The sequence below is a fragment of the Lipophrys pholis genome (genome assembly GCF_963383615.2).
Source record: "Lipophrys pholis genome assembly, chromosome: 18".
Classification (NCBI taxonomy): domain Eukaryota; kingdom Metazoa; phylum Chordata; class Actinopteri; order Blenniiformes; family Blenniidae; genus Lipophrys; species Lipophrys pholis.
In genome coordinates this window covers 8,153,611-8,180,505 of record NC_137646.1, presented here as the reverse complement: position 1 = coordinate 8,180,505, position 26,895 = coordinate 8,153,611, and the positions used below count along the sequence as shown (strand labels likewise).

Here is a 26,895-nt window from a genome sequence, read left to right as displayed (position 1 = left end):
CCACATCGTCCGTGTTGCTCACAATGGTGTCATTGTCTTTAAAATACTGAGGGTCATTTATGTTCATTGATCCATTCCTGATCATATTATTTAACACAATCCAAGGGCATCAACATTTTAGCCGAATGTCCTCACTGAACCGCCACAATGTGGGCTACGTTGACAATTGGAGCAGTTTTTGGGGAAAACCTGGTCTCATGAGGAGGGACGGCATCCAACCTACTTTGGATGGTGCAGCTCTCTCATCTAGAAATATCTCCAGTTATTATACCCCCTCAAATCCTGCACTACCCAGAGTCCAAACCAGGAGTCAAAAACAGTGTCACAGTCTTACAGGCTGCTTCCTCGCATCTGTCACCCTCCAAAAACCAAACATCTACTTATCCTGTAGAGACTGTCTGTTCCCTGAATACTTTCTCTGTAGCTGATCAAAAACCCACAATAATCAAATATCTCAAATATTTGATTTCTTTCACCCTCTCTCCCCCCTCCCCTCCTGTTGAAAATAATTCCTACTGCTCATATGCCTGTAAAAAAACATGGCGGATCTGTAGTGGAATGACTGGCAGTCTGTATTCTAGTTTTATTGTCCATATCGGTGGTTTTATAGTTGAGACCCTCCCCTGATAGCACAGTCTGTGTGGTTTCAATACAAAAACAAATGACAGCGCCCTCCCATGGCCCGGCATACTAACTACATCGTTGTCAGTGTGACTGCTGCTGCAGCGTAAACGCAACACTTTTAACGGATTAGGTGTTGTCACGTGAAACATTGTCGTGTGAAGTGATTTGATAACTGAAGCAACTCACACCACTAACGTTAATTATCACATCCCTCGTGAAACGGGTGGAGGAGGAGGAGGAGGAGGAGGAGGAGGAGGAGGAGGAGGAGGATCCATTTACAGCTCTAGTCTTTTCAATCAAAAGAACCAAAAATGACCAGAAACTCTTTGAAAGTCTCCCTCTGAACCTCATGCACTCCCACTGGAAAACCCAGCAGCCGCTTTTACTTGTTGTAGTGTACCGTCCTCCAGGTCCATACTCTGAATTCTTATCTGAGTTCTCAGACTTTCTCTCCAGTTCAATACAGAAATCAAAGTCATGATAGTGTGTGACTTTAACATTCATGTTGACATCCACCAGAGATGTCGGTTCATTACTTCACACAAGTCAATGAACCCAGTCGTTATTTCAATCACACCCTTGATCTTGTTCTCACTTATGGTATGGATGTTTCTATTTGATAAATCTTACAGTTAGAGCTGGTTCAGGACACCCTGGACCATTTTCTAGTTAAGCTGCCATAGGTTAAGACTGCTGGGAGACAATGAGCCTCTTTCCTTTCTCACTCACCATTTGTCACTATGACATGTCACTACCAAAGCTCTCTCTCTTGTAGTCCAACCACGGTGTGAATCCCTCTCCATAATCTGTCTGTTTGTCCTCTCCGTGTCTCTCCTTCTATCCCCTCACCCCAAACGGAACAGCAGAAAGCCTCTGAGCCTGGTTCTGCAAGGCCGTCCTCTCTTAAAGAGGAGTTTTTCCTTTCCACTTTTGCTCATGTGGAATTGTTGTTTTTTCTCTGTAATAGTGCCTTGAAAAGATTATGTCATATCTGGCGCTATAGAAGTAAGATTGAATTGAATTGAAAGCATCAAAGTGGGTGAATACATTCGATAGGCTCCCTGTTGGTTTAAAATAAGAGAAGTGCAACATGATTTCTGTGTTAAACTGATTCAGCCATTATGACAGATTAAAACTGTGTTGTGTGCGTTGTGTGTGTTGTGTGTGTTGTGTGTGTTGTGTGTGGGTGTGTGTGTGTGTGTGTGTGTGTGTGTGTGTGTGTGTGTGTAGCTGTGCCTGTGCTGCTGCATGTGGTCACAGGTCCAGATCATCTTCCTGCAGATGAGGAGTCGCAGGAAATGCTGAGAGGGAAACTCAGAATTCTGCAGGCTGACGGCACCGAGGTCAACACTCTGTTCATGGTATGAACACACACACACACACACACACACACACACACACACACACACACACACACACACACACACACACACACACACACACACACAGTGTATCCCAGGGGCCAGAACGGGCGACATTGAGCCTTGTTTGACGTTACTGGCTAAAGGTAAATACTGTAAGATCCTAATACATAATAATATAATAATTACTTCAATTGGAGGTCACAAAACTGAAAGTTGCATCAGTGTGTAAGTTTGCAAAAATGTTGTCAGACTCCGTAACTTTCTCTGGCCCATTACCTGATTTGCCCAGCGACGACACGTTTAGCTGAATGTCCTCATTGAACGGCATTAACGGAAGAATATTTCAGCCTCTTGTCCTTTTCATCATTTCTATTTGTTCTTTGTTACCCAACAAAATTGGAATTTGTAAATCTGTAACTTCCATTTCTATATATTTCTCCCCCCCTTCATAGTCAGTTGTGCACCAACATACTGCAGGCCTCAGCTGCGCTGCATAAACATAATCTTGTAGATTTGGACGTTTCACCCTGACTCCTTGCAAGGTGAAGAGTTTTATATCTTCTTCTAGGATTTTTGTCGTTCCAACTGAACCTTGATATGCTTTTGTCTCAGGAGATAAATTTGTTTTCAGGTATCATTATTGGTAAAGACCGAAAAAAGTTTAACAACCTTGGTACAATATTCATCTTAACCAGCATATTCCTGGAGGTAACGTCAAGGGGAAAAGTCCAACACCTTTGTATACTTTTTTGGAATGTTTTGGCCAAGTACATTATAGTTGGCTTTATATAGTTTGTGAAGTCTCTTTGTTATTGTAACTCCAAGATATTTCATGGTTTTACATTTCCAATTAATTGAACATCCAGAATTCTTTACAGAATTCATTTATTATTTTTTCTTTAATGGTCTCTTCAGTATCTTGTGTTTTTTTTTTTTTGCATTGTTCTGTGGATGTTTCTTTTTTCTTCTTTTTTTAAAAGATTTTCTGAAAACCAACATAACTTCAAAAGTGAAATGATGTTAGGCTGGGTTATAGACAGTACTGAACATGTTTTGTAAATTAAATAAAGTAAACCATTGATAACCTGTTGGTACTCTCATGTTTCCTCTTCCTTTAGGAGCTGAATGCTCAACTTGTCACCATCAACAGCGAGGATCAAGTCATTTATGTGACTTTTAAATCGTTTGAAGAAATATGGAAGTTCACCACGTATTACACAACAGGTATGAAGCAACTCCAGGAGGAAATGGAGCAACACTTGTGTTTAATGCAGCTTCATGATGATGAGACAGATGTCATGTTGACTGATTCAAGATTGCTCAGTTTATTCAAGTTTATCAAGAATACACATTTTTTTTTACCTTTTTCTATTCTATTCTATTCTATTCTATTCTATTCTATTCTATTCTATTCTATTCTTTCTCACCGTTTGTTTGTCAGGTTGTCTTAACATTTTGTTTTGACGCCGATAGCAAACACGCCTGATAGCCAACACCCCTGATAGCCAACACGCCCAATAGCCAACACCTCTAATAGCCAACACCTCTGATAGCCAACACCTCTGATAGCCAACACCTCTGATAGCCAACACCTCTGATAGCCAACACCTCTGATAGCCAACACGCCTGATAGCCAACACCCCTGATAGCCAACACCCCTGATAGCCAACACCTCTGATAGCCAACACCTCTGATAGCCAACACCTCTGATAGCCAACACCTCTGATAGCCAACACCCCTGATAGCCAACACCCCTGATAGCCAACACCTCTGATAGCCAACACGCCTGATAGCCAACACGCCTGATAGCCAACACCTCTGATAGCCAACACCTCTGATAGCCAACACCTCTGATAGCAAACACCCCTGATAGCAACACCCCCGATAGCCAACACCCCCGATAGCCAACACCCCCGATAGTCAACACGCCCGATAGCCAACACCCCCGATAGCCAACACCTCTGATAGCAAACACCCCTGATAGCAACACCTCTGATAGCCAACACCTCTGATAGCCAACACCTCTGATAGCCAACACCTCTGATAGCCAACACCTCTGATAGCCAACACGCCTGATAGCCAACACCTCTGATAGCCAACACCTCTGATAGCCAACACCTCTGATAGCCAACACCTCTGATAGCAAACACCCCTGATAGCAACACCCCTGATAGCAACACCCCCGATAGCCAACACCCCCGATAGCCAACACCCCCGATAGCCAACACCCCCGATAGTCAACACGCCCGATAGCCAACACCCCCGATAGCCAACACCTCCGATAGCAAACACCCCTGATAGCAACACCTCTGATAGCAACACCTCTGATAGCCAACACCTCTGATAGCCAACACCTCTGATAGCGAACACCCCTGATAGCAACACCCCCGATAGCCAACACCCCCGATAGCCAACACCCCCGATAGCCAACACCCCCGATAGCCAACACCCCCGATAGCCAACACCTCCGATAGCCAACACCTCCGATAGCCAACACCTCTGATAGCCAACACCTCTGATAGCAAACACCCCTGATAGCAACACCCCTGATAGCAACACCCCTGATAGCAACACGCCTGATAGCAACACCCCTGATAGCAACACCCCTGATAGCAACACCCCCGATAGCCAACACCCCCGATAGCCAACACCCCCGATAGCCAACACCCCCGATAGTCAACACGCCCGATAGCCAACACCCCCGAGAGCCAACACCCCCGATAGCAAACACCCCCGATAGCAACACCCCCGATAGCCAACACCTCCGATAGCCAACACGCCCGATAGCCAACACGCCCGATAGCCAACACGCCCGATAGCCAACACCCCCGATAGCCAACACCCCTGATAGCCAACACACCCAGCACGCCAGGACGATCCGTTGCAGTTGCAGTGGTGCGGATCACGCCGGCGTGCACGCCACGGTGTCGGAGTTGCAGTGGTGCGGATCACGCCGGCGTGCACGCCACGGTGTCTGAGGCCGGAGTACAACAACACGCACGCTACAGTAACGGGGGTGTGAATCACGCCAGCAGCTGAAAATCATGGCTACAAGAAACTGGGAGACATGGAGGAGATTAAAAAATCATTGAACTTCATGTCAGAGGAACTGAGTAAGGTGGCGAAGCAACAGAGAAGCCTCCTGGAGTTAATAGACAAAGTAAAACAGCTGAAGGCTGTCCTCAAAGAAAAAGACCAAAAAATTTAAGTAATGGAAAGAAGAGTGGATGATCTGGAGCAGAACACAAGGATGGAGGACCTGGTGAGAACCACTGTACCTATGCACGGATAACAGCAGGTGACAGGGAGGGTGAGGAAGCACCAAGAGGTGAACTACACACACTGGAGCAGCAGGTCATCAACTTCTTCAGCAGCGAAGACATTCACATAGACAGTCGGAATATAGCTGCTCGCCACACAACATCATCATTCCATTTGGAAATAGAAAACACAAAATTGAGGTGTTAAGGCAGGGGGAAAAATGAAGGGCTCACGGGTTTATGTAAATGAACATCTGACTAAAAGAAATGATGAAACTGCAAGGCAAGCTGGAATCCTGAAAAAGGAGAAGCGGACTCAAGACACATGGACAAGAAATTGCAAAATAATGATCCTACTAAATGGCACAGCAGAACAGGCCAGAGTGAAAACAGTCAGGGATATTAAAGAGCTGGATCAATACAGAAAAAAAGGATGGATCACAAGATGGAGAGGTGGAACACTGGGGAAATGTCAAGTATTTCTTGCTATGACACATGTATTCAGAAATACTGCTAGTAAATGACAAATATAGTACATTTTAAGTCCTTTGACTTGCAAAACCATAAAACCATAAAATGTGTGTGAGCTTATCTCCATCAGATAACACGAGCGGCGGCGCTCACGCGGGGCGCGCGTGAAGTCGGGTTAGTGAAGGAGGGAGAGAGAAGAGAAAGACAGAGTTCTGGTGAAGTTCGGTTCCGAAACCCGGTTCCTCCACACAGAGATTGAAGTAGCTTCTGGAAGTTCACTTGATTCTCTGGTTTCTAAGGTGGGGAACCGGAGGTCGTACTGCGATGGTGCACGTGAACATTGCGTACACAAACCGCTTGCAGCTTCGTGGAGAGTTATTTATACTTTATTTAAATGATATCTGTACACTATTTAATAAATTGAAATGTATAATATTTGCAGATGATACAACTTTATATTGCACAGGACAAGACATTAAAGTACTGTTGACAAACGTAGGAAAGGAGATGATCACGTGAAAACAATAGTTTGATATTAATAAGTTATCATTAAATGAAAATAAAACTAAATGTATGGTATTTGGTGGGACTCGGACCAATTGTGACATTCAATTGATCCTAAATGGAATAAGAATTGAAAGAGTGTAAAAGACCAGATTCCTGTGGGTAATCCTAGATGATAAATTCAGTTGGAAGACACATATTATATATAGAATACTGTATATAAAAAATGAATTATCTAAAACTATTGGTATTTATAAAACAAGTGACTTTCTGAACAAGTAAAGTTTGTGCATATTGTATTCCTCACTTATTATGCCATTTATTGTGTTGAGGTTTGGGGAAGTACATATAGAACACATATATACCCTCATTAAACTCCAGAAAAGAATTAATAGAATAATAAATAAAGCTTCCTATCGAGAAAAAAACTAATAAACTATTCACAAAACATGTGTGCATGAACTTCAAAGCTCTATGAACTGAATGCACTAAAATTCAACTTTTGCCCTGAAACTGTAACTGTAACCAAAATAAACCATCCATTCATTTCTTGTTTATTTTTCTTTGCCTGTGTTGCCTCATGGACTGATTTCTGTGAATGTCCCCTGACTGAACTGCAGTTTAATTAGACTGTGATCTCTGCATGCAAGTCTCTGATCTGGTTAATGTCATCACTCTACGTAAAAAACAAAACAATCACCAGCCTCTTCTCTTTTGGTTTTGTGTTTCAGCCTGACTCTGCAACTGTTGAAATCACATCAGAGTTTTAGTCAAAATGACCGTAGTGTCTTTGTTCATGTCACATCTGTACTCGCCCTCATGTCCTTCAGGTTTTCTGGGTCACTGTTTGGAGGATCTGCTGTTCGATCCGACGATTTGGCTCAGTTCCTTAGAGGAGGACGTCATGATCGAGGTTTCCATAGAAGAAGAAACACTAGACCTCTTCTACAAAGGCATCCTTATGCACGAAGGTAGGAGGGGGTTATATTCACAACATAGGACGCTGTATCACAATCTCCAGCTGAGCTGGAATCCACATCTGGCACCGTAGTCTAATATTATAGACTCTTGTATAACGACAGGTCGCTGCAGGAAAGATTTGACCTGGCTGACATGTTTCGGCTGCATCTGCAGCCTTCCTCAGAGCGTCATCTGGCATGTGATGACAAAAACAGGGTTTTGTAATGGGGGATCCACTATCTGCAATAATGAGCAACTTCTTCATGGAGGACCTGGAAACCAAAGCCACAGCACCAGCACACTGGAACACTGAAGACACTGGAAGAATACAATTATCATAGAGGAAACTAACAGGACCCTTTCCTTTCTGGACATGAACGTTCACCACAGACCAGACGGCAGGATAAAAATCCCAGTTTACAGGAAACCCACTCACACGGACCAGTACCTCCTCTGGACATCAGCTCACCCCACAGCACACAAACTTTCCGTTGTCCGAACACTTTATGAACGGGCCGCCATCATAACAGATGAAATAGACAGACAAGAGGAGGAAAGACACATCAAGAATGCACTCACACAGAGTCAGTATCCCAAATGGGCCATAAACAAAGGAAAACAACAAGTCGACAATAAAGAAAAGAGAAAACAAAGGACAACAAAACACACAGAAAAACCAGATAAGAACAAAAACATGATCACCATCCCATACATCCGAGGGTTAGGGTTAGAGAACCCATACAACGAATATTGACAAAACAGCACAGCAGTGAAACCACACACCTCCTCTGACAAAATAGACCCGGAGAACAAATGCAACGTAATATATGAAATCCCAAGTAAATCGTTTAACAAAACGTACATTGGTGAAACGGGCAGGTCCTTTAATATAAAGGAAAATGAACGTCAAACAGAATGTGAAAAAGAAACCGCAGGACGACTCACAAGATCACAAAAAGACACAGCAGAACAAGAACATGCAAAATCAGCATCACATCATAAATGACAAGGTTCATTGAATTAAAGCAAAATAAACCCGCAATACATAAATACTGTAGATGTAGAGAAGAAAATATTCTCTTTAATGTTTAATTAGCTGTATTTTAATAAAATACTAAAGTGTTTACTACTCTGCACAAACATGAAATGAAATGGTATGTCATTTTAAGATGTAGAGCTACACGCTGCTCCAGTTTTGAGTGTTTCATGTGCCAATTTGAAAACACACTGATGCTTTAGTCCTTCATTGTCGTCATTATTATGCAATTCATCTTTAATATTATGCGACATGTACGCGTTTCATCAGGCTAAATTATGAAACAAATTTTAGATCTTCTTCTACAGTGTGAAAATGTGGCCATCAATTTACAAGACATTATCGCCCACTACTGGTGAGAAGTGTGAATAGACGACACTACAATCACTTGTATGACTGTTACCTTTGTCAATGAAAGTTGAGGCGAAGGTAATGTTTTTGTCCCTGTGTATTTATTTATTTATTTATTGGTTTGTGTTTTCGCAAAAACTATTAACCCGAATTGCAAGAATGGTTCAGGGGTGATATTTGCTCCATTGTCGACACGCTGGAGCTCCGCGGTGCGCCGTCAGTCAGGGCTGGCGCTGCTGTTAGCCAGCTGCTCTCACGCTGCTAGCACACTGCTAGCACACTGCTAGCACACTGCTAGCACACTGCTAGCACACTGCTAGCACCGCCCCCTGTCTCCACTCTCAGCCAATCACATGCCAACTCACTCCTACGTAGGGGTGGCCGATATGGCAAAAATATCACATCACGATTTTTTGGGAATAAAATCACGATCCCGATTTTATCACGAGTCTTTTTTACATTGATTTTTGAGTTTAATTTGAACGTTTCTGAACAGCAACCAAACCATTTCCCAAAGTAAAACAGCCCCAACAGAAAAGATAAAAGACAATTTAGGCCAAAGAACCTTTCTGAACATATTTTAATTTATATAATTTGTGCAATTTTGCCAACATGTGCAACTAACATAAACATGCTATAAGGTAAATAACACTGATAAAGTGCACTCTTGAAACATAAAAACTAAACTGCGCCTGGCTTTTGAAGTAGCTTTTACATGAACAGTGAAACATGAATGTGAAAAGTAAAATAAAAAATACAAAACAAAATATAAAACAATTCAAATAATATTTCAAACTTATTTTAAAATGAGAAAATTATGATTATCAACTGGTATAAAGTAAGGAAATTCTGCAAAAATATTATTTAACACAGTTACTTAAACATGATTTAAGTACCAAAACACTAAATAGCTGATAGAAAAGAGTCAAATAAAAATGCTAATTTAAGTAACTGAGGTTATTTTATTTCATTACACATTTTATTCTGAATATGCTCAAGTTGAAATATGAAAATCAACAGTGCACACCAATAAACCAAAGATATTTAACCAATCAAACATTGACTCAGCAACAGTAAAATAGAATCATTTTGCATTTCCATAAAGGAGTGGAAAGAAGTATAACTTATTAAATACCACCTCTTCTCCATGTATAAATAATATATGGTGGCACTATTATATTATTCAGATTCAGACACCTTTACTTATCCCACAAGGGGGAATTTAAGGCTAATTATCTATTGAAAAGGTATAAATACATATAATTATATATATTATATATTATATATCATACAGGTATATGGTATATATGATAATGTACAATCATGATTATAAAATGATATTTTTGGAAATATACCAAAGACAGATACGTGTATTCTATTACAATAGACTACACGGTTCCCTCATGTAGAATCGGTCACATCTGCTCACATAACTGAACTACCATTGACCTCTTCATCTTATATTTTCTCTTAAAGTGCAGTGATTTAAACAATTAAACTCCATTGGCAAGAACCTAATTATTCAAAATCCAACAGCTTTAAAACATACTGCTCAGACATCTGACAGTTTTTCTCTCCTAAAAGGAAAGCGGTAGATTAGGCAGATTATATTTGAATTGTGTCTGTGCAACGCAGCCACGGGCAAGTCACCGTTGTTGTTGTTGTTGTTGTTGTTGTTGTTGTTGTTGTTGTTGTTGTTGTTGTTGTTGTTGTTGTTGTTGTTGTTGTTGTTGTTGTTGTTGTTGTTGTGTTATCCTATAAAATTCCAAACCATTTCCACACAATGGCTGTGTAGTTTCCTTTCAGGACCAACTCCACCTTTTCGCCTTCAGCCACACTTCCTCGCTACACAACCGAAACAGACATGCTTGTAATTCGCTATGATTGGTTGGTCCGGTGCGCGTGAAACATCTGATACGTCACCGCATCAGTATAGTACTGTGACATTGGAATGTTCTACATGTTGCAGTTCTTTGCTGCAGTGCTGCTGCACAGCATAGAACTGCAACATATAAAATGTCTTCTACAGACGATTCTAGGATCTCTGCTATGTCAGATCGTCAACACATTCTCATTCTTCCTATCTAATGTCGCCATATCCCACACCCCTACTCACGTAAAAGTCACATAAAAGAATAGGAACCTCTGCTGTGTAACTTCGCTCCCCGCCCCCTTCTATACTCTCAGCCAATCACACGCCCACTGACTCTTCAAGTAACAAAGAGAATGGAAACCAGCAGAACATCCTTTAACCTTCACATTGCAACAACATGACGCAGTTCAAACGACCCTGACAAACGATGGAAGGAGTAGTGCGGTGGATCAAATAAACGTGTAATCCATTGGTTTCCATGGTGACAAATGTGGCATTGGAAAAGGTATGCGCTCTACTGAGTTCCCGTTCTAGTTGTCTCTGTAAAGGCCTGCAGCCCGCTGAAAACAGAGCCACACACTGATAATCACAGTTTTAGAGGAGTCGTTGTAAGTCAAGACCTTAGTCTGAATCATAACAAACGATCACCTTTGACCCCCCCCGAGCCTGGTTCTGCAGGTTTCTTCCTTACAACTGATGGTTTTCCGTCCCACAGTTGGTTATGCTTGTTCATGTGGAATCGTTGAGTTTTCTCTCTAACAGTGCTCTGAAATGACTGTGTTGTATTTGTTGCTATATAAATAAAGGTGAATATTACTGTCGGATCATTTACTGATTTACAGACAATTCAATACGTATCAGAACATCAGATTTGCTCCATATATCGTTCATATTTCATTCACATCTCTCTCTCTTTACCTGTCCTCAGGCTCATGGTTTGCGAGCTGTGGTTCCAATCAGATGTTTGACAGCTCCACCTCTGCAGGAGACCTGTACCTGGAGCAGGGTGAGATTGCCCAGTTCGAGCCCCCCTTCCTGGGCTCCGGCTGGACCGTCCTGTGCCTGGCTGATGGAGCTCGAGGTACTGCACCCAAACCTGCCCTGGAGCCCGTCAGCCCCTTTCATCAGTGAGTCTCGTCCATGCAGAAGCATCTTACCTGAGCTCCGTCGTCACACTATAGAAGAAATAAAGTCTTGTGCTCTGTAGTCACATGATCCCTTCTGCCCTCAGGTGGTTCCTCAGGTCCTGTTCAGAAACCATTCTAGTTGGTGATGGGAAACCTTCCTGTGAGTTCCCTCTGCAGTTTGGTGAGTGCTGTGACCTGATTAATCAAACAATTAAATTAAATTTCATGTCTATAGCGCCAAATAGAACCAGCGGCTCCGCGGGAAGGAAGTTATCAGAATTATCAGAGCATTTTAACAATTGATTGTGAATAAAAGAATCTAACCTGTCACAAAGTCAACATTTTAGGCACAGCACCTCAAATATCTTCTAACAAAGTTTATAAATAAAAGTTGTGGTGGGCCAGTTTGGTGAATTACTCTCCTCATAATAACAGCAGTATATCTGCTGAAGACTGAGCTGAGTGGCATCACAGGGTGAAACAGAATTTACAAAAGTATTTAATCAACATTGTGTGTTGGAATTGAATCTATTGACCTAAAGTTTCCTGGTATTTTGAACAAATTGGGAGCAACATATTCTCATCTGCCTTTCTACATCCTAAAGGCTTTCAGACTTCATCTTCAGCATGTCCCTTTAGTAGATTAGCCTCCAATGACGAATACATTGATTTTTATTGAGGGTCTATTTCCCAGTTCTTCATCTTTGTGGGCGTTTGGGTTTCCTGGCTGTAAACAGTTCTGTGCATTTGGAGAATGTCCTGTGTACAAATGTTTGTCAGAGAGTTTACAGTCTGAGTAGAAGAAATATTAATATTTCAGCTTTACCTGTATTCATCCCCGACGTTCTCCAGCCACAGGTATTTGTGTGGCGACACAGGAGTATGATTCTGAGGGCCCAGATGAGCTGAGCGTGGTGTCTGGTGATCGCATCGTCATCGTTGGATTCCTGGTGTCTTGTTTCGGTTGGTTCACGGGGAGGAAGGAGACGACAGGAGAAGTGGGCCTGGTCAAGACCAACTTGGTAAAACCTTCAACTGAAATCCACGAGTAAGTCTCTCACAGAACGTTGGGCCACAATCAGATTGAGTTATTTGAAAGTGAAAGCATTCTGCACATCCTCCACTCTCGTTAATTCTCTCCATCTTTATTGTAGTTCGGCAGATATTTGTTTGGACGGAGAGGAGTGGATGAGCTTCAAACAAGAAGAGAAAGAAGTCATTGTAGAGTCAGTCACCGCACTGAAGAAACGATCTTTGAATGATACGGGTCACAACTACAAACTAGGTAAGAGAAACTTTTAGGGTCTCACTTTTTCTTCATTCATGTCTCGTATATCCAGAACCTGCTTTTCCTCCATCACAGGTTAACAGAGAAATCCAACTTTATGTTTTGACTGATGTTGGGATTGTAATTAATTGATCGCAAGTAATTAACTGTTTCTATTGTATCTCACTATTTGATGCCAAATCTTTCAATTGAAACTTATGTTGGTGGATATGTGGGTCAGTAAAATTAGTACCGTATTTTTCGGACCATAAGGCACATTTAAATGTCCATATTTTTTTCAAAAATCAACAGTGCGCCTTACATTCCGGTGCGCCTTGTGTATCACTTCCAGCTGTGTTTACGGACCTAGCTGCGCCGCTGAGTATTTTGCCCATCGGATTTTGCCGCCTCGCGGAGTAATACACATTATGTACTGTAATATTGTTGTGTTTATTTAATGACCCTAAAATGGCTCCTGTGAAGAGACACGCTTACGAAGCAGAATTCAAGCTTAAGGCCATCAGTCACGCAGATCAACATGGAAATAGAGCAGCTGCGAGAGAATTTAATATTAACGAATCAATGGTACGTAAATGGAGGAAGCAAGCAGACGACCTGCGCCAAGTAAAAAAGACTAAAAAAGGTTTCCGCGGCAACAAAGCAAGATGGCCAAAGTTGGAGGACAACATTGAACAGTGGGTCATTCAACAGAGAGCAGCGGGTAGAAGCGTCTCTACTGTCACTATACGACTCAAGGCAACAGCAGTAGCGAGTGATATGCAAATCAACGACTTTCGAGGTGGCCCTTCTTGGTGCTTTCGTTTTATGAAAAGACGTAATCTCTCCATACGCACAAGAACTACCATCTCACAACAACTGCCAAAAGATTACGTTGAAAAGCTAGCCCTTTTCCGCACCTACTGCGCGGGAAAGATCGCTGAAAAGAAGATCCACGTAGAGCACATAACCAACATGGATGAAGTGCCACTCACCTTTGATATTCCCATGAACCGTACGGTCGAGAAAACGGGGACGAGCACGGTGTCTATCCGCACCACAGGGAACGAAAAGTCAGGCAAACGGCCAGAAACTACCACCGATGGTCATTTTCAAGAGAAAAACTGTTCCAAAAGAAAAGTTTCCAGCTGGCGTCATTGTCAAGGCAAATGCAAAGGGCTGGATGGACGAGCAGATGATGAGTGCATGGCTGAGCGAAATTTACGTGCAGCGACCGAATGGCTTTTTCCACACATTTCCGTCCCTTTTGATCTACGACTCCATGCGCGCCCATCTCACTGACGCCGTCAAAGACCAGGTAAAGAAAACAAACTCGGAGCTCGCCGTCATTCCCGGTGGATTAACGAAAGAACTCCAACCGCTGGATATTGGCGTCAACAGGTCGTTCAAAGTTAAACTGCGAGCAACGTGGGAGCGCTGGATGGCAGACGGCGAACACACATTCACCAAGACAGGGAGGCAACGCCGGGCAAGCTACTCGCTTATCTGCCAGTGGATCGTGGATGACTGGGCCAAGGTTTCCGTGACAAGTGTAGTTCGAGCGTTCACGAAGGCAGGAATCATCACGGAGCAGCCAAGTAACAGCGAGAGTGAGTCGGATGAGGACGAGAGGGATACAGGTGTGCTTGACGCCACCATCGCACAACTGTTTAACTCAGACACTGATGGCGAAGATTTTGAAGGATTTGCGGAAGAGGAATGAACTGACAAGTATGTGTATTGTATAGTATTTCACGAGTTATAGCTGAATTTTTTGAGTTTTTGAAATTATTCAGTTTATTTCGTATTTCATGAATAAAAACTAAAAAATGAGTTGAGTTATTGAAATTGTTGAGTTTATTTAGTATTTCATGAATTACAATCAAAAAATGTTTTATTTAAAACAAATGTTTTAATTATTGACTTTATAATAAATAAATTGAGTAATGTTTGACTTGTCTGGCCGTTTTGTCTCGCTTAATTGATGCGCCTTACAATCCGGTGCGCCTTATTTATGAAAATTGACACAGCTATTTATAGTGCGCCTAATGATCCGGTGCGCCCTATGGTCCGAAAAATACGGTAAATACTTAAATATATTTACAACTAAATCAAATTCATTCCTCTCTCACTCCACCCGTTTGACACTCTCCAGGTCCCTCAAACACTCAAACACCCCCCCAAGGCCCGATAACAAATCACTTTAAACAACATTCTACATTTCAATTCACTCAGTAACAGGAAGAATCTCTGAACACAGTGAACATTATGAAGTCACTGCAGGAGGAAAGGAACTTTCTCTGGTGTGCCGAGGAACTGCTAAAGCTCGGTTTACACTATGTTCCTGGCAGCCACGGCAGCCCCGTTTGCCCCAAACGTAGTGCGCCGTGGCCTTCATACCTCTTGATTTCTTTTTCGATGGCAGAGCTTCCTCCCGGACTGTGCGTGCCGTGGCTGACCGGAGTAGAGTGCAACACGTGGGGTCCACAAACCATCACATGCCGGGATAAGCCCTGATTGAACGTGATGAAACAGCTACCATACACCGTAACCACGCCGTGAGAACCGTGACGAAGCGCGGTGCGACGTGATAAAACGCGAAGCAAACGTGAAACAACCGTGATAGAACGCGCACTAAACGTCACTTCCTGTAAGCCTCCCGTCCAACAACGGACCGCCTCCAAGTTCTGTTACGGACAGTTACGTGCTGCCATGTTTTGTGATGCCCATCCTGTTTTGCTACGGGCGACTAGGTTTCTCACCCGCACCATGGCGGTGCATGGCACGGCGCCCACGGCAATCACGACCTATTACTTTTGCCCATCCCGTCCCCCTGCGTTGTCTCACGTCCATCCCGTTTTGTCCACGGTGGCCTGAAACGGGGCTGCTGTGGCTTAAATTCTAAAATACAAACATACTGCATGCAGCAAATGAGTCCGTATATATATATATATATATATATAAATAATATGTTCTTCATAATAAATGAATACTTTATTACTGCATTTAAGACCAGTAGCAACAGGGATGTTCTTGTATTCTCCATCAGTCAGCCTAAATATTCAGTTAAGAAAGTGTTTTACAGTGTGCTGAATCTATTATTGACAAACAACTGTAATATTTTACAAAATTTCTAATCAGTTTTTGAGCACAAACATGAACATTACACGTGGCACTCGTCAAATGAATTTAATCTTTTGTCTGGCTTCATGATAGCAGTTGAGAATAGCGATGATTCACTCGGTGACGGAGTCATCCCAAGGGATTAATAAAGCAAAGTCTGAAGTCTAAAGTGTGTCAGGTTTTTGTGATAATCATCCGAGTGTGTGGAAATTAGGAATTTAAATGAGTAGATTTAAGGCTTGTCTTTTTGAGCTGTGTTGAATCAGCTTACAAAGTTCTTAAAAATGGTTGTCATTTTATTTATTTATTTGTTCATTTTGAACAGAATCACAGTTTGGTCTTTTCAAGTATCAGAAGGCACAAATGTAAAGTAATGATGCCGAGCTGTACTGCTTAAGTTTCACATCACTGAGTAACAGGTACCTAGAAGCATCGAGAGCTCAAAAGTGGTCTTTTATATCCTTTCACCTCCAAGTGCTGTGCGTCACATTTCCTTTTCCTGGAGATTGAGGTCTGAATCTGTTTTCTCATCTGGAATAGCTGAATCAAAGGCGCAGTTATTTCAAAATAAGTTTAGCTTGCAATATTTATCAGGTTTAAATAGATCTCACTGAGAATGAAGAATTTTATTTGAATATTTTTGCTTAATTGCAGACGTGATCACTTACCAAGACTCGGACAAGAAAACTTCAGGTACGTGATAGGTCAGAGTATTTTCATAGTTTTTTAAATATGTCTGAAGATTCCAACTCTGAATTAAGTTCCTTCCTATCATTCTTTTGCAGCAGTTTCTTCAAGCAGAGCTGATATTAAGCCATCAGAGCTAAAAAGAAAGGTCCAGAAGATTCTGGAACAAAGGAAAGACCCGTCACCAGATTGTGTTGTGACCCTGAATGGGAGCAAAGACTCTGATGTTCCTCCAGCTGAAACGCCAGGCCCTTTCACTGTGCACCCCATCGTAGAGGGAAACAAGAACAAAGAAGTTTTTGCTCCCCTCTTCTCCTTTCTGGAAGGCGGGGAGTACCGAGAAGAGTTTGGTGGTCTGTACGGCCTCACGCCTGAACTCCTCTCCTCCTCCATGTTTGAAGGTCACTCTGATGAGGACCAGCTCACTGCTTTTCTGGGCGTTGCCAGAGAAACAGCCCGGATGAAACGACTCTTCTGGTCACAGACACGACTGTGCTTCCTGTTGGGTAAGCTTTGTGCCGGGAGGTCAAAGTTCAGCCAGGCCCGGGTTTACTTTGAGGAGTCCCTCAGTGTCCCCCGGGAAGGCTTCACAGACCTCAGGCTGCTGACCAGCATCTACTCCCACCTGGCTGACATTTACCTTCTGCAGAAGAACAAGGAGAGCTTCTTCACTGTGACTGAACGGCTTGTTGCTCTGCTGTTGGGAATCCCAGGCTGCCTGAAGAGCTTACAGAACGACCGCCCTCTCAAATACATGCTGAAGAAAGCCATTCTGTCGCACAACAAAAAGGCCGAGTCGCGGGCTTGTCATCTGTTGGCGAAGCATCACTGGATCCGAGGTGAGGAGGCTCAGGTCGTTCCTTATCTGGAGAGACTTCTTGTCCTTTGTGACGAAGCTCAGAGAACTTGGAGCTTATCTCCCAGTCATGGCTACCTGACCCTGGGAAGGTTTTACAGCAAACTCCAGCTTCCGCACCTCAGTGTCAGTTCAGCCAGAAGAGCTTCTCTTGACGTCTCTGTCTCACTGCCAGACTGCCTGGTCTGCATGCTCCTCCTTCTGGACAATGTCAGGACACTTTGTGGGGCCACGGAGCAAGACATCTCCAGCTTTCCTCAGGCGGTTCCATATTTACACCGAGCTCTCGCTCTGACGAAGCTCCGAAGTGGAGCAAGTGACTGGTACAATATTCTAAATCACCATCTAACGTTTTCTCTCTGCCAGCTGTTCCACAAGCACCGGATGGTTGGACATGCTATCCGCCTCATGCATGATCTCGTCAGTGACAGTCCACCCTCACAGTTTAGCTCTATTTCTGTGGCAGAAAGAAACAGCACCCTCATCTGGTTGGCCTGGCTTCACATTGAAGACCAGCAGCCAGTCGTTGCTTTGGACCTTCTGGACTGTGTCCTGGCTTCTCTGCCGGAACATTGCACAACGCCTCAGGAAGGTGAGTGAGATTTATATGCCACTCAGTACATCTGAACAACCTTGACCATGTGATCTGAACCTGCAGTGTGGTGAAGCATGAGGTCAACGTTCATTTTATGCACTCATGCTTTAAGTTGAATTGATTTTCCAGATACATATGTGATGAGTAATCCATAGTATTAACAAATGTAACTGTGCTTCATACCAACTGCAACCAGTAAAGGCTTTTATTTTGACACAAATGGGACCACCATGGCAGAAGGACATGACACATAAAACCCTCTTCACTCCTGGTTGCCACCTTCCAAATATTAAACTTAACTAAACTAGATCAACAACCTAACTATACCAACTAAGCAACAAAAAGACAACACAACACAATCACTACCAACACTAACAAGCCTAATAAAACCCCAAATAAAGACATTTGAAACATCGCCATTCCACTCCCATAATGCATTGCAGCGATCAGCCGTGACGCTACAATATGTTTCGGCTGGCAGGTGTTAATCTAATATAATCAAGATCGTAAAACACCATTAAAGGAACTTAAACAATTATTCAAAAGCAGTCTCCAGACTCTCCCAACAAGATATATCTCATGACATGGCAGTACATCCGTTGTTTGTGTTGGAAACACAGAAACACGGAGAAAATGAAAACAACTCTGACGACTGAGCGTCTGCGGTGCTGAAACTACTCCTGCTGCGCGTCTGCTCCTCAATTTCGCAAGAAAGTACAAACAATTTTCTGAGCTTTCCTTTGATGGAGGTCTGGTAGCTCAGGTGTTGGTCTCCCATCTTTTAAAAGCTGCTGTTTGTCCGCAAAAGAAAGTTGTGAAAATGTCTTCCTGCCATCCTGCCTGTCAATCCGCCAACTAGCTAGAGAGCGTAGCAGCACTGTATCGATTCACTGTGAACGTACGAATAGCATTTAGCATAGCACGGTTATGTCCAAAGGCAGCGTAGCGATCTGCCTTTTTATGTAAATGATTTTCACGTTGGGGAACTGACATGAGCAAACACACCCAGACACTGGATATGAAGAGCAAAGGCAGAGCAGCAGTGTGACTTCAAGAGAGGGTGTGGCCTTTGGGAGAGGGTGTGGCCTTCACAGTAAGACAGTGCAGGAGTGAGTGACTTGTGCAGCCTCTCTGCCATATCAGCAAATAGCGGTGTTGAGTCATTTGGGCTATGAAAAGCACAACATGCTGACACTTTCAAACCTATAGTTATTGTAAGCTACCAGAAATGTAAAAATAAATTATAATCAAATTATAATTAAAACAAATAATCAAAATTCATATTTCATTCATTTTAATTCAGCCTTTTGATTCAGATTTGTGAATCTGTGGTTACCTAACATGCACTGAATGCTGAGCTTTAACAACTGGTTATTTGATATCTTTTGAAGTAAATGTGTTCCTCCCAACAAAGGTGTGGTTCTCAATATGCGTGGCGTGGCACTTCGGTGTCTGGGTGACCTGCGGAGGGCAGCAGAGAGCTACGAGGCGGCTGTAGACATCTGCCAGGAGTATGAGGACATGGCAAACTGGGCTGTAGCTCAGTCTAACTTAGGTATGATGTCCTTCAGTGTGTGATTGTTCAGCTCCAGGGCTGTGACGTGACTGTGTGTATCTGTCCTTGTGTTGTAGGGTTGCTGTGTTTGAAGATGGGAGCTAAAGCATTGGCACAGCGGCGCATGACTGAGGCTGTGCAGCTCTTCTCTGAGCTCAGTGAGGAGGAGCAGGATGCAAACTTCATCATAGTGCTGCTGGAGCTGGGACAGCACTACGTCCAGCAGCAGCAGCTGCACTATGGGAAGGCTTGCTATGAGTGGGCTTTGTTGCTGGCAATCAGAGCAAACCTGTTAGACTGTAAGTGTGAGAGACACACACTCACCTCAATCTGCTCCTTTTTATACGCTGTTATTTATTTGTTTCTTTTACTCTTTGTCAGGTCAGCTCAGAGCAACCAGACATTTGTGTCGTCTGTATGGGTGTGAGAGTCCGGATCAGGCCCAGAGCATCATCTACAGCCAGCACCACGTCCAGCTGCTGAGACAGTTGGGGGACAGAGGACAGGAGGGGGAGGCACTGGTGGCCCTCAGCAAGCTCTACCTCACTGTGGGAACACGGAGGTGAGTGGAAGTGATACACTCCTGAAAGAGGGATAAAACAATCACATAAGATTTTTTAATGGTGTTTTCTAATTTATTTATTAAACTGGAATGATGATCACCGTTGCTTTTTCCCACTACACTGGTGAGTGGAGCCCAAACCGATTGACGTAATCAGATAGATCACGGAATCATTCAACAAATACACGGTAGCTACATTAAAGATATTGAAAACAACACAATAAAATAAACATTGAAACAGGAGGGCTGCCAACTTTTCAAAATACCTTGGAGTGAGATTTGGTTGGGCCAAACAAAAATGTTGCCACATACAGGGCAAAATTTTAGTTTGGCCCATTCATCCTCATTACTACTCAGCAAATACATTTTTTATACCATTTACTGTATATCTGTGGTTCTCAGTGTAGGGTGCAGGGTCTCTGAGTGATGACAGATTTGTGACACACACACACACACACACACACGTCTTTATTTTCACTATTTCATTTTCAATATTTCAATATTAAAAGCAACGTTGTTTTGAGGGATGAAATCGTTAAAAACACTAAATAGCCTTCAGAATCACTTTAATAATCTGTGTTGCCACAAGCATCTGTGATATACAGTATAGTCTTCCGCCCATTTATCAATGAGCGCCTCGCTCACTACTTCCTCACTACTCTACTAGATACACAAGATATTTTCAAACTTTTTCTTTCTGCATCTGTTTTCCGTTCTTCAGATTCACGGTGTTAGCTTTGTTTGTTTACTATCCAAAATGCACTGCGCTCTACATCACGTCCTCTTGCTCCGTCCACTGGAAAGTCCCCTGATAGTCCCTGATGCATTCACATTGGCCGCAAACCGAACCTCAGTTGACTTTCAAGTGAACCGACACCCATGTTTTCAGGTGGACCAGAATTCACTTCTTTGATCCGGATCAGAGTTCAGGGGAGCGTTCACACCTGAACAAATGAAGCAGACTTTCCCTGAACGTCCCTGAAATGAACTCTGGCCCAGATCAAACAGTACTTGTGTGAACGCACCTTAATTAAAAAATGTAAGTGCTTTGGGAACTGGTCACACGGTGGAAATCTGCTATATAAGTGAAATCCATTTACAATCTTGGAAACAATAGGTGAGTGAGTGCATGTGCAGTGAGTGGATGTATTTCCAGTGTGGAAGGTGGGCGCTATCCAGATGGTGGTGTAGTATCGGGGGAGGACTGAACGGGTGAAAACATAGCTGAAGGAGCCAGGCAGCCATGTATTGAAGCAAGGCAGCAGATAGATTTGATAATATGGACAGGACAGTCCAGAGAAGCAGAAAACTCATGATCCACATGATAGAGAAACGATCTGTATCCAGTAACTGTCATTGTCCAGGTGAGGGGTAGGAGCCCGCCTATGTGCCACAGGTTCAAACATCCACTGCTAAATATTCAGTTGTTTTGATGGTAAGACGGGTTCACAACATGACCTTGCTACATTTTGATAATAAGGTCTAGAGCAAAGTCCAGAAATTGTCAGTACTCGCCGTGTGTCTTTGTCTTGTCTGTGTGTTTTTGTCCTTCTTGTTTTACTTTGTAGTTGTCTGTGGTCTCTGTTTCGTCTCACCTGTGTCTCGTTAACTTCCAGCGTCCATGTATCTGGGCCAGATTGTCGTCGTACCCGGCGTCTGAGGCTTCCTTCACACTGCAGAGAAATGTGACTCAATTCACGTTTTTTGCTCACAAGTGACTCATCTCTGACCTGTTTGTTGTCGCGTCAAAGCTCCAATTGTGATTGTTTCACACCAGGCCCAGGCCTCGATCATAGGTGGTACCAATTAGGATATTTTTCTGCGGCTGCCTCCTCGTTGATATATTCTTTATTACACCTATAATAGTTTCACGGTTTTCACATGATTTCTACACAGGCTGAAATTTGGGCTGGTTTTCATTCAGGAGTGTGGGGTTTACATTGTTTGGGCTGGAAACAGTGAGTCATGTCTGGCAACCCTGGTGCTGACCATCCATATTTACTTCTGTCAACAGCGTCTTCTGCGTATGCGCTCTGTCGACTGAACCCATCGGGTTTGATCATGTTCACACGGCAGTCTGATCGAGGTCGTGTTTCAAATGTAATGTGAATGATCAGGCAACAAACTCAGATACCAGCAAAGAAATTGGAATTGAGGATTAAGACCTGCAGCGTGAACGGAGCCTAGATGTTCCACGTCGTCAGTGTTACCCTCGTGTCTACTCGTGTGTTTTGGACCCTCAGCTCATTTTTTGGACTTCTGCTTGGATCACTTTCATCTGTGCCTGTAAGACTTTGAAATAAAGCTCACCGTTGAACCTGATTCTGGTTCGTGACAGAAATATGTAAGAGCTTCATGTGACCCGGAGAGCAATGGCAGTTAGACGCAGCAGCACGAAGTACCAACGTTCACCCAGACTCAGACTTTACTGACGATTGTGATCATTTACATTTCCACAATGAAACCTTTTGTTTCAGTGGGTGATTTCACGCTCACTTTTGCCTGCATAAGAGTGTCTGAATGTTCTCAGGGCGTACCAGGTGGCCCTGGTCGACACCAAGAGCAGTCTGGGTATTTTCATTGACCTGGGGTGCAGGGAGAAGGAAGCTTACGGGTGGCTGCAAGCAGGGAGGATCTACCACCTGCTGGGGCAGACCGAGCTGGTGGACATTTACATTCAGGTCTGAAGTCATTCATTCCAGCACAATATATCAAACTCCTCAAGAACTGAACACAAATTAAAAATATGTTGAGACACACTGACATGAATATAAAGAATGCATTCCTTTGATAAAATGTAAATCTTGTACTTAGAAATAGTAAAAAGGCAATGGCCGTTTCAATGCTTGAAAAAGTGGAATTTTAATATGTTTGTGAGTGATTTATTTTTTTTTGCCGCATGACATAAATATTTACAGGCAGCACAGGATGTCGCTCTGTGCACAGGAGACACCAGCTTTGTTCTGACGTTTCTGGAAGCTGCAGGAGACATTTTCTTCAACAGCAGCCAAGACCGAGAGAAGGCTATCACCTACTACAGGGTACAGTCCGAGCAGCAGTTTGACCAACAGTAGCTTGTCGGTTGGATTGGACCACTCACGTCAATGAGCCTCCTGAGCTTTTCAGTTTCCCTCTTTCCCTTTGACTGCTATGAAAATATACTGGCCACTGTAGACTGGGAATCCTCCACAAGAGTTGCAGTTTTGGACATGCTCTGACCCAGTTATCTCGCCATTACAATGTGAATGTCATCAAATGTGCTCAAACCCTTACATTTGTTCAATTTTCTATTTGTAATCTATCAATTGTGGACACGACTAAAACAAACTATGTTAAAGACATGATGATGGATAAATCACCATCTGTCAGTGGTCATAATGTTGTTGATTAAAAACCAATAAATTACACCAAGTTCAGAAAAACCTGTCTTCCAGCCTGTACATGCTGAACATCTCTGTCTTCTCCACCCTGCAGGACCGAGCTCTGCCCATCGCAGTGAAAAGTGGCAGCATTCAAACCAGGCTCAGGTTGTGTAATAAACTGACTGAAGTCATGCTTCGCCTTAACCAGCATGAGGAAGCAGTGGAGTTTGCTCAGACTGCACTGGACATCAGTGTCATGCTTGGTACGCAGAGTTCGCGCACACATAGCAATACTCTGCAACGCTGCAGCGTGGGATCATGGGGAACGGCGGTATTGCAGCTCAGGGGAGGTCAGCCAATAAAGAGTGAAGTGCATTGAGTTACTGTTATGCTTTCATTCTTATTGTTAATTCTTAATGTAGGGGACATTTTCAAAATGTATCTGGTATGATTCAGCACGCAAAACCCAAAGAAAGCAAAAATAGACTTAGATAAGTGCATTAGACCCCGAGACATCAATTTAAGTTGAGCACTTGTGAGATGGCCTTCTGTTTGGAAAGCACTAAGTCCACTCGTCCGCTCTTCCTGCCCATGAGCCAGAACCTTGCCAGCCATTTCTGTGACCATTGACTTTGCCAAGTTTGTGAATGAGTGAACGTGATTAACAGTGTAAAGCACTTTTGAGACAGTAAAAGTGTTACACAAGCCCTTTGTGAACCAACACTACAGCCAGAAACACACAGTTGCCTAACTACTGTTTGCACACATGCTATAACCGAACTGCGGCCTCTAATGTTATGTTTGACTCCATGCAGGTCAGCGACTAAACGAACGAGTGGCCTCCCACCGTTTAGCCTCCCTGTTCCACTGTTTGGAGATGCATGAAATGGCTGAGCACTATTACCTGAAGACCCTCAGTCTCTGTCCAACACCTTTACAGTACGATGAGGAAACACTCTACTATGTCTGTGTCTACCAGACATTGGGAGACATCATGTTCTATGATCTGAAGGTAAAGCTGTAAGATGGGTGGTGTGAAGTCCCTCTAGCTGTAGCCATGGCAGCAAATGCTAAATATCCCTTCTGTGTCAACAGGATCCTTTCGATGCTGCTGGATACTACCACCTTGCTCTGGCTGCGGCCATTGATCTGGGCAACAAGAAGTCCCAACTTCAGCTGTGCACGCGTCTTGCCACCATCTACCATAACTTCCTTGTAGACCGAGAGCTCTCCCTCTTCTTTTACCAGCGAGCACGAGTATTTGCTGCAGAGCTAAATGTGAGGAGAGTTAACATCTCTTCAGACCTGCAGGGCAGTATCCCACAGCAAAAGAACAAAGGACAATAAGAGACTCTTAACGGGTTATGTTTGGTACAGACAACTCATTTTTGATTAGACAACTCTTCTATTTACAACACAGATAACAGTTAATATCACTAGTTGTTGATTGCACTGTCAAATTAAATTAAATTTGGTTTCATTTAACTAACTTGGTTTGCTGAAGTTCAAGAAGGATATGATTATTAGCATTGTTTTGTAGTATTTGGTTAGATTTGTTGGTTTCATCTATACAAATGACTTAGATGCAGATCAAATGCACAATTAATACAGAAAATGACATTTGAAAGGTTAATGAAAGTCATAGGAAGTTATTGAATTCAGTTGAATGAGATTTTTCCACATATTTTGTTCATACAGTGTAATATGCATCAGTGACCACAGAGACCACAAATACCACAATCTAAGTGCCACTCACATTCTTTTCTGTGTATGCGATGGCATGTTGATGTTATCAGGAGCACACAGCTGTAGAAGATGGAATGAGATGACACAATGAGAGGATGAGGTTCATGAAAGAAATATATCAGGCTTTCCACAGCAGTCTGTTGCTCGTGCCTTCAGGGAATGACCACTTTAGCTGCAATAACCCTCAGAGTGGACCTGTACTTCAGTGTATTACGGGTGTCCTTTAAATGTAACATTCATTTGATGTTTCCAGCAAATCTACAGGACACGGTAAAACCTGTCTATTTAAAGCCTCTGTCCAATGGCAGAAAGACGCCCAAGACTGCTGCATGAGCTCAAATATTAAATCCCACCTATCATTAGCAGGGGCATCTCTGGAAATTCCAGGGACCCCATTGAAGAGGCACCTTGAGGGAACATGCAACTGTGGTGGTGACATTAGAGACTGGGAACCCCCCCCCCCCCCATTCTTTACTTTTTATTTTTGGATGCCCTTACAGCTAAATGACTTTATTTTTCATCATGTTTCACAGCAGGTATTGAGTGGGGGACACCTTTAGGAGGATGCCTAACGTGTTGTGATCTAAATGCCAATTAATGTTTTATGTACAAATGAAAATGAATGTGTATATTTCAAATGATGTTTGAGTTGCAGCCCTTATACTTCTGTGCTTCTTCGATATTTTATAGCTTCACAGCAGGACAAGTGAGTCAAGACTGTCACTCAAAAAAGACCCCCCAAAAAAACGATTACCTAAGATTTTAACCAGGCTCAGAATGACTTTATTGATATACTAAACCTAAAAACCAATTGTTTGAATGTAAGTCTAACAACGGTACTGTTTTATACTAATACGTTGTCTGCAGTGATAGATCAGAGGCCCGAACTACGCAGTGGGATTAACATACCCGAGATATCTCGCTATTACAGAGATTAATTTACCCAGACGTTGGCAATCCTGATAAGCGTCAACAAGAAGCAGGTTATTAACTCAATAACTCAATCCGGGCTTTTCTCATCGGGATCCGTGTGCAAGCACATAACAGGGGCGGAGTTTGCAGCACCTGACCAATCGTAAACCCTGCAGAGCAGCTTACCTTATTGAAACACATCACTACCCGTGATACCGGTACCATTGATTAGTAATGCATTACTCTAATATGACCACTATATTCAGTGATGAGTAATCTAATGCATTACTATATCCAAACCACTAATCAGATTGAAGTTACTTATCCAAGTCACTGTGCGTTTCTATTGTAGTGTCGTTGGAAAGGAAGATGAGTTTCTTGTATGTAAAGCCACTTTATTACTGAACAGAGCAGCTCCTCCACCGGACACACACAGGCAGTCTCTCACCTCACGTCTCGTGCACCTGACCCGCCCCCTTCTCCACTCTCAGCCAATCACAGGTCAACTCAGTCCAACTGTGCATTCACACAAAAGAATAGTAACCAACAGAACGTCATCACTGAACACAACTCGAGAGATGTTACGCTATTTTTAAAATTCACTTTGTGAAAAGCAGTGGCAGCGACACCAGAGATTATTTTCTGCTGGTGCTATGAGGGAAC

At 43.0% G+C, this 26,895-nt stretch overlaps 1 protein-coding gene across 2 annotated transcripts in view; it reads left to right on the top strand.

Annotated features, from left to right (window-relative positions):
• Positions 1–25,979, top strand: part of sh3tc1 (SH3 domain and tetratricopeptide repeats 1) — a 33,112-nt gene extending 7,133 nt beyond the window's left edge. Inside the window, exons 3-19 of one of the 2 annotated variants that reach the window (XM_080486677.1) lie at positions 1,855–1,985; positions 3,107–3,212; positions 7,054–7,194; positions 11,372–11,570; positions 11,675–11,751; positions 12,423–12,618; positions 12,725–12,855; positions 16,612–16,650; positions 16,746–18,092; positions 19,510–19,650; positions 19,728–19,949; positions 20,032–20,212; positions 22,743–22,893; positions 23,131–23,253; positions 23,687–23,837; positions 24,390–24,586; positions 24,670–25,979. In XM_080486677.1, coding sequence (XP_080342803.1) covers positions 1,855–1,985; positions 3,107–3,212; positions 7,054–7,194; positions 11,372–11,570; positions 11,675–11,751; positions 12,423–12,618; positions 12,725–12,855; positions 16,612–16,650; positions 16,746–18,092; positions 19,510–19,650; positions 19,728–19,949; positions 20,032–20,212; positions 22,743–22,893; positions 23,131–23,253; positions 23,687–23,837; positions 24,390–24,586; positions 24,670–24,921 — 3,785 coding nt within the window. In that variant the 3' untranslated portion in view covers positions 24,922–25,979. Of the gene's footprint in view, positions 1–1,854; positions 1,986–3,106; positions 3,213–7,053; positions 7,195–11,371; positions 11,571–11,674; positions 11,752–12,422; positions 12,619–12,724; positions 12,856–16,611; positions 16,651–16,742; positions 18,093–19,509; positions 19,651–19,727; positions 19,950–20,031; positions 20,213–22,742; positions 22,894–23,130; positions 23,254–23,686; positions 23,838–24,389; positions 24,587–24,669 lie in introns of both variants that reach the window. The other variant, XM_080486676.1, reaches the window with a different exon arrangement.
• Positions 25,980–26,895: the final 916 nt, after the last annotated feature.